Source organism: Furipterus horrens, unplaced genomic scaffold, assembly GCF_987537825.1.
Source record: "Furipterus horrens unplaced genomic scaffold, mFurHor1.1.pri manual_scaffold_7, whole genome shotgun sequence".
NCBI classification, from domain to species: Eukaryota; Metazoa; Chordata; class Mammalia; order Chiroptera; family Furipteridae; genus Furipterus; species Furipterus horrens.
In genome coordinates, this window is record NW_028327177.1 from 124,953,333 (window position 1) to 124,967,395 (window position 14,063).

Genomic DNA, 14,063 nt, shown 5'->3' on the forward strand with positions numbered 1-14,063 from the left:
ACAGCATTACCTACACCATATTCTGTTAATCAAAAGAAAATCAAAGTAGCAGCTTAGATTCAAGGGTAAAGGCCTACACGATGGTATGGTTCACTGAGTAGGCCTAGGCCATCTTCAGAGACCAGCTACCATGCTAACTAACTGTAGAAATAATAAATGCATTCAAAACAAGATAATATGGCCTTATAAAAATAAACAAGACCAATTCCAATTACCAAGTGGCTGGCATATGTCAGTGGCCAGTTACTTCAGTACTTCTTCAGAATAGTGGGGAGCAACAATAATCACTCCTCAAAGTTACAGTAAGATTTATTGTTTATGAATTCTCAGGAGTTCTCTAAACAAACTACAAAAAATGGAGCAAAAAAGATGGCTGAGACTCTGTCATTTGCACGTTGAAAGCTGGAAACCATCACAACTGAAATATAAAATGGGATGTGAAATATTAAGTGGCATATCAGGTTTATTGCATGTATGACCATGAGGGTGCATTTTATTTTGTCTTATGGAGCTCTAAAAAACTCATGTAATGGATTAAAGGTATTAAAACCCCCATATCCTGCCTGGCTCGAGGCCAGAGAACAAGGTGTGATAGATAAATAATCCCAATAGACAGAATATGTAGGGAGGAATTTTAAAATGTACTTATGATAGACATATTGACCTCCCTAACTAATAAAAATGTATACATGAGGTTAGTTTTGAAGGAAAGGTGCAGACCTTGCACACTTATGGTGTATATAAATATTATATACACTATAGTGATAGCATCCTTAAAAATATTTCCCTCATCTCTATGACACATGGCTGTCATACTCCGTTTTTACCCTGAAAGCAAAGAAAAGCATGGATCTTGTATTAACATGTGCAGTTACTATATGAAGAAGTAGTTTTAATATCCTTCATCATAAAGCAGGGGTCAGAAAACTGAGCCAAATCTAGCCCGTAGCCCATTTTTGTAAATAAAGTTTTATTGAAACATGCCACACCTATTCATTTACATCTTGCCTGTAATTGCTTTCCCCCGACAATAGCAGACCCAAGTGGCTGTGACAGAGACCAATTAACTAGATGGCTCCCAAAGCCTAACATACAATGTCTGCCCAGAAAGTATCCAGACATGTAATATGAAAAATAGAGACATTTATTAAAGAAGATACAAGAAACATTGTACAGAGGACAATGACACCTCAGTCCCCTTCAGAGTAGGCACCTCGGGACCATACACAGTTTTCCCAATCCCTATAAACCGCCCCATTGTATTTTCCTGAATCTCTTCAATGATCTGAAATCTCTTCCCTTTCAAAGGTGATTTTAGTTTTGGTAAAAGCCAGGAGTCACAGAGCGCCAAATCTGGCCTGTAAGGGGGCTGACTCACCTGGGTGGTTTGATGAGCAGGCGTGTAGTCATGATGAATCTGCCAATCACCAGTTGCCCATAGCTGCAACCTTCTGTATCATCCATATAGTTTCCGTGGAGGAATGTTCAAGTTTAATGCAAAATTTGATGCAGATTTGTTGCTCTACTTGCTCAGTCATTTTTAATGTGATGGCACACAGTATACATGCTCACTCACCCCCACTGACTAGTACAGTGAAGTCATCATTGTTCACACATACACATTCCTGTCCACTCTCCTTGGCTGCCTGTTTGTTGCACAAACAGTTCTTACTATATTAACAATGTCTGCACTTTTTCTGGACAGACTTCATGCTTACTATCTCTGCTTTTACAGAAAGAGTTTACAGACCTTGTCTTACAACATTAAAAGAAAAAATGAGATGGCTTAGAATATAAATGATTGCTTTGTTTCTTGTTTATAATAATCTGTGGGTGGATTCAGGAGGCCAGTTCTGGATCAAGCCATTTTCTAACCGTGTGACCTTGGCCAAGTCGTTTAACTTCTCTAAACTTCAGTTTCCCCTTGTGATAATGGAGTCTTAAAAACTGATAAGGATTATAGTCCCCCTCTTCTTCACACTTTATCAGAAGGGAGCAAGTGGGGTGATGTGAGTGATGGCACGACTCAAACACCACATATAATGTGCAGTGTTGGCAGATTCTGCTGAATTGGCTGAAACTGTCATCCTTCCGTTGATATGGCATGTAAGGATTTCTATGCAGATTTCTTTCTTTTCACTCATTCATTTTTTTCAGCCAATGTTTATTGTGTTCACACTGTGTGCCGAGCCCTCTTTTAAGCACTGGGTGTTTAAAGGCAAGGCAGCCGAAGCCTCTGTGTGTGCAAATGATATGCCAGGTCATGGCAGCCTCGGGCACGCATCAGGTCCTTCTTCCAGGTTGGGGCCATTTTTACCATGTTGATATTTTTAGTTGTCCATTTTCATGGGCCAAGAACAGTGTCTTCTAACTTCCCTGTCATCCAGCATTTAGCACGGTGTCTGGACCTGCCAGGAGCTCAATAAATATTTGTCAGCAGCTGGATGTTGTTGGTTGGTAGTCGCTGCCCTGTGCTGCCATCCTCCCCATCTGATCCATCCCAAGGTTCGCCCCTGGGGTTTTATGGAAGCCATGGAAGGCTCTCCAATGACAAATCTGTGTTATAAGGAGTTCTTTAAAGAAGCTGTTTCTGAGGCTTTTCGGCATGTGGGTTGGGGAAGGGCCAGGAACACCATGAGTAGATAGTTGTTGCAGTATTTCAGATGAATGCCCGAGAAGCTGGGAAGGGACAGTTGAGAGAGAGCATAACGAGGCAAATATGACTCAATTTGCTTGTACAGAATCTCTTAGGTATATCAGGAGGGCCAACTATTTTGATAGGGAAATGAGAGTGAAGTTCAGGAAATCAAGATAGGAGGCTGACTGGTAGGAGAAAGACAAGAAGGTGAATAACACTGTGATTCATGAACATAAGCCTGACCCTTGATACAAGAACAATGATAACTCTGTAACACTGCTGTGTAACAGGCATTGTGTCAAGTGCTTTATTATTTAATGCTTACAGTGATCTAAAGAGGGATGTGCTATCATTTTATATAAGGAGAGATTAAGGCTGAGAGGTTAAGTAACTTGCCCAAAGTCACACAGTAAGTAGAAGAGTTAGGACTGAACCCAGGCAAGTTGGCTCCAGGGTCCACACTTTCAACCACATGCCACAACTTGTTACAACGGTGGAAAGTTCTCTGAAGGAAGGAATAGCCAAAATAACTTGAGCCTTGGGCCTTGGGGCATGCTTATAGTTGAGAGATTGGTGAACATTTCTTTGAATTTTTTTTTTTCAGTTTTTCTTAGCAATTTCTTTTTTAAGAACTACAAGTAAAGCACTTTGAAATTGTCATCCTCGCATCAATAAATATTGAGAAATCACTGTTACAAAAGAAAAAAAATCAATGTTATAGTGTTTCTCTAATCTGAACAATTCCATATAGAAACTTAATACTCTTTTCAAATAAACTATCCCCAAGTGTTTACTTTTGAACTGATGTGTTCTGCTCAACTCCAGCACTAACAAAATCTTCCTATTTGTCAACTAGAAGATTTGGTAAGGATGTTCACTATCTTTCTGCTTCTACTCACTCCTCCCACACATCCTGGACTTCAGCAAAGAGCGTGATTCAGCTCCTCATTTGGGGCATTCCAAATCTGCAGACAGGGACAATTCTCCATGCTGGTCTCATTATTGTGCCAAATAAGCTTTGATTGAAGGAGTGCATCTGGCCCAATGGAAGAGACAGAGCACCAGCTTAGGGGTGGGGAGGTGGCCAGAACCCTCACCCTCCAGCAGAGTCTGAAGCTGGCAGTACTGCTGACCACATTTGGCCTGAGTTACTGCTCCTTCCAGTGTGTAGTCACACGCCCTTGGACCCCCGCCAAGGGCCTTCAGAACCATGGTCCTAGCTGTGCTATGTGACCTGCTGGGGGTTGGTTTCTCAACAAGGAAGATGCCGGGTAGGCAGGGGGAGAGGGAGAGTTTGCGTGTGTGTGTGTATGTGTGTGTGTCCTCTTAATTCAACAAGGAAGATGCCGAGGAGGTGGGGGGCAGGGGGGAGTTTGCGTGTGTGTGTGTGTATGTGTGTGTCCTCTTAATTCCTGCGTTTGCTTCAGGGGGACTTTCCTACTTTACTGCTCTGACTGGAAAGAAAAAAAGGGTTTTATTTCTGTCTCCTTAATCTTTTTCAGTTTTCCAGTTTACTTTTGGTCCTTATCTTTGGGTAACTGTGTGTCTGACTTAGACATAGTCCATACATTCTCAGACTTGTGGCCAGTTATTTTGCCAACCTCTTGCCAAAGAAGTTCTGTGTAGTCACAATGTCATTGTCTCCTCTCAAGACCTGGGTCATGCCCATTCTCTTGAACCCAAGGCCATTTGCTTTTAATTTCTGTCTGTATGGCCTTCAGCAAGTCACCTAACCGCCATGTGTTAGCTAACCCACAGGGTTGAATACACGCTCCAAAACAGTTCTTTATTAATATTGTAAATTATTATGAGACTAGGCCCTAGGGATGTTTCTATCATCTTCTAAGCTAATAATATTAGTCAGATTAAGCTATTGCTTACCCGCCTTTCCAAACACTCTAATAATGAAGTGTTAGGTATTATTTTTATGTGTTTTTATAGTTTTGTAGTTTATAGAGTGTAAACCCTGCAGTGTGGTAAGCATACTTGTCATCTCCGCTTGCCAGACTAGGAAGCTGAGGCTCAGGAAGGTGAAGCAACTGTTTCCAGGCAGAGTTAGGGGCTGAGCAAATGCCTCTGTCTCCCAGGCCTGTACAGTTTCCAACTCTCCAGCGCTGCGGGAAATTATTTTATTTGCTGTCCCGCTCCTTTGTCCGAAAGTCTCCCCACAAGCAGCTTCCTCACCCTGACTCAGGGCTTCTCAACCTCAGGACTATTTATAATTGGGGCCTGATAAGTCTTTGTTGTTGTTTTGGAGCAGGGAGTGCTCTCCTGTGCATTGTGGGATATATAGTAACATCCCTGGCTTCTACCCACTGAAAGGCAGTGGAGGCCCCCAATTATGCCAGCCAAAATGTCCCCAGACACTACAGAATGTCTCTTGTGGGGGCAAAATTTATGTTGGTTAAGAACCGCTGCCCTGGATTAAGGAAGAACAAGGGTGTGTGTGTGTGTGTGTGTGTGTGTGTGTAGCACTATGATTAAGGAAGAACAAGGGTGTGTGTGTGTGTGGGTGTGTGTAGCACTATGTGCCAGGCAAGTTGCAAATGTTGTCTACCTTGTGTGTGTGCGTGTGTGTGTGTGAAGCACTAACTGTGTGCCAGGCAAGTTGCAAATATTGCCTACCTTTCACCAGCTCGCCCATGGGAATTTTAGGAGTGTCTTCATTTTCAGGAAAAAGACTCTAGGGCTCAGAGAAGTAATGAAAAGTAGCAGAAGAGGGATTCAAATTCAGGTTCATCTGGCAACAAAACCTATGCCCTTCCCATCACTTCCTACACACAATTTTCTGCCGGTTCATGGTGTTTTAGTTCATTTTTGGAACCAAGAAAACCCACACAGTGAGGATTAAGTTGGTTTCAAAGTTATTTTGAGACCACTGATGTGAGTGTATACTTGTAGAAAACAGAATGAAACCGATAAGATTCTTTGCAGCACACATAACCAAGTAAGCAGAGCCTTATTTTGTTAATAGGAGTTTGGCTAAATTCTGGGGTGGAATTGTGCTTGAACTTTCTCAGACCTCATGTGACAAAGCATAAGTTCATTGTCATCTTCTTTCAGTTTTCCAAAAAGTGTTTCAGCATTACTTTTCTGTAAGGCTGGTTTAAAACTATATTTACAGGACAGAGCCAAAATCTATTTATCTGAGACAATATACATTTTAATGCTCTGATTTTAATCTACTTTGTGTGCAGGAAATTTGAACACATAATAGAATGTCATTTATTGGTACAATAATTGCTTTTTAGAAATGATGGGAATCCTGATTGGAAGCAGAATATGGAACTGAATCGTTCGGTGTTGAGATAAACTCTTCAGGGGGACCTTAATGTTATGATGCAATTAGCTTCATGCACACAGGATTCCTGAGGCTGGTCCCAGCATTTGTTCAGTTAATACAGTTCCATTTCTGATGCCTCTCAGTTCAGATCATTAATACGTACTTAGACGGGTCTGCCTGTTAAGTGATTTTAAGGGAGAATTTATTTGAACCCTGTCATAAGCTATCTTAGTATGCCCTAGAAAATAGTGATATAAAACATCATCTGTTAAAACGTCACCCAAAACAACCTATGAGATAATTTTCAGCTATACTCCTTGAAGCAAGAAAGCACATTATAAAAATGAAATGTAGGTGTTGAACATGTCACGGTCCCTTATGAAAATATGACAGCACTTTCCCTGGTAAAAGTCAGTCCCAGATATAATTTCTGCTGCTGGCCAGGAGCCCAGGCAGGTGTAGCTACAATACAGTGATTAGTGGATACTGAGCCCCACTGTCTTTGAAAGGGCCAAACTATCTTGTTAAAATTAACCATGTCTGGGATCATATTGGTGTTTGGAAAATTACAACTGTGAATCAAAAGAAAGGGAGGGACACAATTCCACAGTAAATAAGCCCATACCCAGTGATGTTTCTAACAAAGGAGATGGAAAGTGAGCAGTTAAAGAGCTGTGGGTTTTCATGAAATAATAGTAGTCCATAGGAAGCCATTTAAATCTCTTCTGTAAAGGCTGAGGAGAGTGCTGTCTTTTTAAATTGCCTAATTTTAAGGTGCAGAGTTCCTGGTACCCCCCTCCGGTGGTTTTGGGAGGAGTAAATGAATTAATGCATATTAAGCATTTAGCACAGCCCCAGGCATACAGTAAGGGCTCACTAAATAGTAGATACTATTAGTTAAGGCTCTTCCTGTGCAGCTTTGAACCCACTGCCAACTAAAATCCACTGCCAAAATTCCGTGGGAGAGAATGAGGGCTTCTGGCTTCTGGTGAGCATAAACACACACCCAGCTTGAAGATCTTAATATATTAAGTACTTAACAAGGTGGGGCATTTAGTGAGGACCTGTGTAAAAGGGAAGCTGACGGAGTTCCCATGCCAGATTGACTCAGCACAATGTTTGGGATTCTGAGGAGGTGAGGACAGTCACAAGACATTTTTAAGTCATGGTGTCTCAAATGTTGTTCACGTGCAGAGGAATAAACAGGATTTTTCTTAAAATGCCTATTTTGATTGGCAGGCATTCCTAGGTGGAACTGAGAGCCTGATTTTAAGGAGTTGCCAGGTGATGGTGTTGCTGCCCACCCTGGACCACATTCTGCAAAGCAAGGCTTTTCTTTAAGGAGTCAAAAATCAAAGCCTCTCCCCTGGCCCCGGCTTTTGTCCCCTGCCTGTGTTCCGCACCTGTTGCATGTGTGGTCAGAATAGCAGGGATTCTCATAACCCAGCTCCAGCCCTCCGCCAGGATCCCGGTGACCCGGGCAAACACACACTTCTTCAGGGTCACGGGCAGGTTACAGAGTCAGGACTGCCAAAGCCCCCACAGTGATGTTTTCCCTCTCCCAACACTGCCTCCTTCCCTTGCCTGCCCCAAACCCGGGACTAATCTTGGCGCTGCTTAATAATAAAGCCAGCAGCAGTGCACGGCCATGCCATTTTAAAGCAGAGTGTTTCTTGTCTGGCAATTACCTAATTTCAGAATGCGATTCACAGATTTGCAAAACCCATGTGTGTGAAAACAAACCGCTTCTCCAGAACGTTGATTAAAAGCAGACCCCCTCATGAAGAGGCGACAGGAAAATTAAATGAGCGACACTATGGACTCTAATGTTTGGAGGCATGTAAATTATATTTTAATAAAAGGGCTATAAGCGCACTCACACACGCATGCGCACACGCACAGAGGAGAATCTGGTTCTAATTACTTGTACTTTAGTTGAACTTTGGCGTTTCCTTTGACTTTCCCCCTAATGTATGTGAGCTGTGGGCCTTGCAGTCCTGCAGTGAATCCACAGAAAAAGGGGAAAAAGATCCAGACCAACTCTCTTTGGGTGCCAACAAAAATGAAGCCCAAGTGAATGTTTTGACCAAATGCAACGTAGCTATTCTCCCTTAATTAGCTGAAATGACTCCCTCCCACCGAGTCTGGAGCGCTGGGCTCAAAATTCCCTGGGGGCCATACAGGAAATGCCTTTTGCTTTACAACTCCTTTTTTTCTTTTAAGGCTCAGCTGCCCAGAGAGTGCATTAAAATAGTCTTAATCATGGAAGGTTCTAGTAAAAAGACAGGGCTTTCATAATGCAAGATGCCTACCTCTAATCAGGCCCAACCTCAAATCCTGAAATCTGTCAACATGGTTTAGCCAGCAGTAAATTAGTTCTCGCAAAGAAAAAAAATTGTCTACTGAGCTCTCTCTTAAAAACGGTATCTGCTACTTAATCTAACCTTCAGAAAAATGCCAAGCATGTTAAGAATTGTGAAGGGAGCTATTGTCGGAGACTTTCTGTGTGTTTAAATGACACTCAGGTGTGTTGTAACAACAAGGACATTTATCCTGTGTTTTCTCAGGTGAGTTAAGTTTGTAAGTGCCAAGTCCTCTTAACAGGCAGCAGCATTAAATTGTTTTCCTTTTGGATTTTGGGAATGAATGACACCCCACCACCACCCCGCCCCCCGCGCCCCAGGGAACTGTGGCTGGGTTTACCAAGCTGTGGCACTCGGTATGCGGGCATTCTATTTTGCATCCATCTCGGTTGGTGGAAATTTTGCTTAGTTTTTTATCTTCTGCCTACAAACAACCTCTGACTTTGAACTCTGTCAGAGCGGTGCTTCTCAAAAAGCCATCTGTGGACCAATGTCCCTCCCTAAACTGCCGGTGGCCAGTCCACAACAAGTGCAGAAACTGAGAGTGAGTGTTTCAAAACGTTCATAGCAATTGCACAGAGTACGCTTATGTCTAAACATTTGTTTCTAAGTTGGAGCTTATGTTTTAGATACCTTTTTCTTCATTCTTTTTTTTCTAGAAGTTCATGTTATTTATATATATATATATGTATATATGTTTTCTAGGGATTTGTCTTTATTGAATTTTATCAACTCGTGATAGATTTAGAGTGGGAGGGTAAGAAATGATCCTTTACCCTGGATAGAAGGAAAATTACTAATTTAAAGCAAATGCCTGCTGCACTAGCCCCAGGAATTCTGTGGCTGGTGGTGGGTCTGGGCCACACTTTGAGGAGCTTTGATTTAGAAGCAAACAAGACATGTAATGAGTTTTTATTCAAGAAAGTGATTCAAGCTTTGTTTTCCTTAGTGGCAGGCATCTATCTCTATGTTGCAGGGGTGGAGGGATTTAAAATAGAGACTGGAAGCTTATGTCTGTTCGCACAGGGTTGTGCAGCTTATTGTCTCCTTTTGCATGTGTGCAGCCCAGAGAAGCCCCCTCAGCACCTCTGGTGCTGACTCTGCTCTGGGCAGGGACCCATGGAGCCGAGCATCCATCTTGCCCCGGTAGCAGAAGTTTCTCTGTCTCAGCCGTTCCCTGACGAAGCAAAGCAGCCCATCTGGTGAGCAGTTCAGATGCCACATTGGAGGCTGCTGCTTGTCGGCGGTGCAATCACCAAAGAGCCCTGAAGAAGACAATAAGTGAGCAAGGAAATAAATACATGCAGGAGGCAAAAAGCAGAACCTAATGATTCCTCAAAGGCTGCTTCCCCAAACTCAAATCACATCAGGATGGCTGGAGTACAGTTGTTTGATTGAATGGCACCAGCCTCGTTTCCCCCTGGGAAGTCTAAAAACTGCTTTTTTGGTCTGCCTGAGATCGCTGAATGAGCTAATACAGGACGCATTGTCTGCTGAGCCTGCAGAGTTTTCCAGCAAAAATTTTATCATTCCATAGACTTATTGTGCTTGCTTGGAATAAGGAACAAAATGTTGGAGGCCTCTCAAGGGCATTTGATGAATCTAACTCCAATTTAAAGGGACTAATAGATTATTGATTTGAACAGGATGACAGTGAACAGATCAATGGCCAAGCACTCTGTAGCTACCTTAAATACCGAAATGGCTGGTGAAAGGGGAGCCATTAGGCTGGCTGCCCCCCTAGTTTCCCACATGTCTTGACTCATAGTGGTTGGGAAGGTGGGGGGACAAAAGGGGAAAAAGAGCACTAATAAACTTCGCCAAAATATTTCACTACATTATCAAAAAAGGCCAAAGTTTGCATTAAGTAGGGATCTTGCTCTTATACTGATGCTATGTCCTGGCTTTAATTCTAGAACTGGTTGTGGCATGTTTAACACTAGCTTGGGCAATCTGACTAGACCACCGAGATCTTAGATTTTCAACTTTGAGGGTGATATTTGAATATATAAAAATCACATATTTAATTCTTTACTACCAATGGGAATTTTTTTCCGAAGATAATTGCTTCTTCTCATATATAAGACTTTTCTGTTTAGATTTGTGTGGGATTCATTTATGGCATTTATAGGATTCAAATTTAAACTGTATAGAAAGAATCAATTTATCCTTCAGAACACAGCCTGGTCATCTCCTCCGGGAAGCCTCCCTTGATTTCTCCTGCGATGAATAAAGCTTGAAACCTTCTCTGTTATCATAATAGTGGTGGTTCCCAAACTGCTGCAATTTGGATTCACCTGGGAGTTTTTTGTTTGTTTTTTCTAAAACATATTCATGCCTAAATTCCACTCCCAGACATTCTGGCAGAACAGGTCTGGAATATAATCTGTGCATTAGGATAATTGAAAATTCCCCAGGTCGTTCTAATATATAGACAAGTTTGGGAACTACTGTTATATTCTAATCGTTGGCTTACTCTCTATTAGGCCAAACTTGTCAGGGCTAAGGGATTATTCTGTGCTCTGTCCATGGCATATAACCCAATGCTTGGCATGCCATAGTCACTCAGCAAAAATAAACGATTGAAGATGTGATCATCATTGCACAGATATGGGAAAGTTCATGGCATTGCAGGTGAAATCACCCCAGCCTTAAAAGTCCAGAGCCCTCCCAATTGATGACTTTCAATAGAACATTGGAATTAATGGCAGCTATTCAGGAAAAGCCTTTTAGACTCATTCGTCATAAATGACTCTCATCCATAGAAAAAGTCTTTTTCCAACCTTTGTAAAATATTTTGGGATTTTCAAGGCCTCCCCCTTTTTGTGTACTTTGCCCCAAGTTGCTCGGATATTAAATTGCCTGCAGTTATGTTTCCTCTCTTTGGGAGGGTGAAATGCTTGAGTACATGTATTTGAAGTGGCATATTTATGGAAATTACCACCCACTTTTGAAATTCAGGGCATAGCTGTGACAGCTGAATCCAGCCCTAACAATTCTATTTACAACTTCCCTAGTCAAGCCAGATTAGCTGTTCTACATGAGCGAGTAGGGCATTAAAACACACACACACACACCCGCCCCTCCACCACCACGTTGCTTCTGCAGAGAACACAATGCAGGACTCAGCATGGTGGGGCCGTCAGGGCTCTGTCAGAGTTGGGGGAGCGCGCGCATGGACATCAAGGTACACCAGCAGAACCAATCCAAACGTTTTCAGAGGAAGGACTCACCTGTTGATTTCAGGAGTGTTCATTGACACAGCCTTCCTAGAAGTCAGTTTATCAACCTGAATTAAAAACTAACTATTCTTTAAATAGCTATACCTTTTGAACAAATAATTCCACTTCTGAGAATTTATCCTAAGGAAACAGAGGTCTGCTGAGATGAGCTGTAAAGATCTTCATATCCTAATGGAATGTTTTGTGAGAAAATATTTTTTGACAAGGAAATAGAAGAAGTTAAACAGGCTCAGTGCCAATCAGAAGCTACCGTAGAATTCCATTTTAGTAAACAAACCAACCAAAAACATTGATATGCATAGGAAAATGGTCTGGAAGGTGTATGCCAAGATGACAACAGTGATTTTTTTTTTTCTGAGTGAACGGATTGGGGGTGATCCTGTGTGTGTTTGTTTTCTTGGGTTTTAACTAAGAGTGATACGTTATTGTGTACTCTTAAGAAGTACTGTTTTCTTCTTGGTGTCATAATTACTCATGTGCTCTCAGTGAAGCTGATTAGTATGAGGAATGCTTTGCATTTACAGTCTGATATGTGATCTGATAAGCTTTAGAGGCATCTCAGATGCCAACCCATCTGCAGAACACTTGACATAATTGTGCCAAGCTATCCAGAGCAAGGGCTTTCTTGTCCCAGTTACCTCAGTTCTAATCAGTGAAGACTCTAATAGGTTTATCTACTAGACATGTGCTACTCTAATGAATTCATTCAAAGATTCTCCTGAATTATAAAAATACTATAATAATGGTTCATTCTATGCCAAAGGGATCATTAATTACTTTTTAAAGTAAGCAAGTGAGTATATGAAAGCTATTTGAGTTCCCATTTTATAATTTACTGACTTAGAGAAGCGTTTAGTGTTTATAGTGGAAGAAGAAAATTTTTATATATTAATTCAAATATTTGTTCATTACTTAACTACTATGTGCCAGGACCTCTTTTGGGCCTGGAACACATTGTAAACGATGTAGGTAAGCTCTTTGGCTTCATTAAACCCATCCTGGAGGGGGTGGCAGAGGTATAAAATAAAATTGTACACAAACTTCCTAAATGTAAAATTAGAGAGTTTAATAGAAAATAAAATAAAATAATGGGATATAGTGACTAGAAGTGAGCCATGGTAAGATGATGATGATGAAGTCACCTCCCTGACAATGAATGGGACACATGGGATTGCTTTGTAACCTGCCAAGCACCCCGTCAGTGTCCCCACTGCTGTGCCCACAATGATGACTGGTTTCGGGGGCCTATCTATGCTAGTGCTATTGCTAGATTTGGGGCAGAGGCCTGTGAGTTCACTGTGTAAAACAGAAACAAATTGAAATCCATTTTCTCTCTTTCTCCGTTGTAGCTATTGAAACCCAGAGCACCAGCTCTGAGGAACTTGTCCCCAGCCCGCCGTCCCCGCTGCCTCCCCCGCGCGTGTACAAACCCTGCTTCGTCTGCCAGGACAAATCCTCAGGGTACCACTATGGGGTCAGCGCCTGCGAGGGTTGTAAGGTGAGTACCCACGGCCCTGGGCCTGGTGCGCTCCTGTTCTCCGCATGCTCTCCAGAAATGGGCCGCTTTGACATCTGTCACATCACCTGCAGTCAGTGTGGTGGCCTCGGCTGCGTTGAATGGTTTGGTTTCTTTCTTAAATCTCATTAGTTAAAAATTCAGAAACTAAGGGTGGGCTGGGGGCGGGGAGCAAAGGGGGAAGAAGTGGGAAACTGTAATAGAAAAACAATAAATAAATTTAAAAATTAAAAATCAGAAACTTCAGCAAATGACTGATGGGGCCCAAATGCTGTAGGGCCCTTAAAGTAACACAGAACAGTCCTTTTCAGGTAACAAGAGCCTTTTGAAGGCGTTCTGAAAAGCACCATCCTGTTTCTCTTTAAAACATGCCATCTGGTGTCTCTGTAGTTTTATTTTATTTTTAAATATGACTGACAAGCCATTGAATCAACTTGCAGAGATTCCAAGGTTGAAATTGGGATTTATCTTCTGGCTGTTTCCTCAGCCCCATGGCCTTTGAATTACAGTTTGATTTTCAGCCTGTAGGGACTTGCTACTGTGTGTGTCATAAATTCAAGGGGACTGGATTTAAAATTCCAGCCTGCGGAATGGTGGAGGCTGAACATGTGTCAGAGAGGATATGGCTGCTTTGAATCAAGCTAGGCAATTGTTATCGAGTCCAACAGGCTTAATTGAGTGAAAGAGCTTTTTTTTTTTTTTTTTTTTTTTAAGAGAGAAAAGAAACAAAGAATGACTTCACAGACAAATCCAACTCATCCATAGACAGTTTTTCAAAGGAACTATGGCTGTCTTGAGCCAGCCCTTACCTAGATATATAGCTTCTTTATGTTCTTTCCAATGGGTGTTCAGGTCTGTTGTTTATATACCTAAATTGCATGATTCATTGGTAATCGTAAACATATGGGAATAATATTACAGGTGCTCCCATCAAGTGCTTTATGGCATTTTGTATTTGGTTTATTGGAGTTAGCACTTGTTTATGTGTGGATTGGTTAGGTACTATCGTGTAACAAACCAT

At 41.9% G+C, this 14,063-nt stretch overlaps 1 protein-coding gene across 1 annotated transcript in view; it reads left to right on the forward strand.

The window, feature by feature from the left end:
- Window positions 1-14,063, forward strand: part of RARB (retinoic acid receptor beta) — a 159,308-nt gene that overhangs the window by 14,452 nt on the left and 130,793 nt on the right. Inside the window, exon 2 of the mRNA XM_090284396.1 lies at window positions 12,876-13,024. Within this exon, the coding sequence (XP_090140522.1) occupies window positions 12,876-13,024 (149 nt within the window). The remainder of the gene's footprint in view (window positions 1-12,875; window positions 13,025-14,063) is intronic.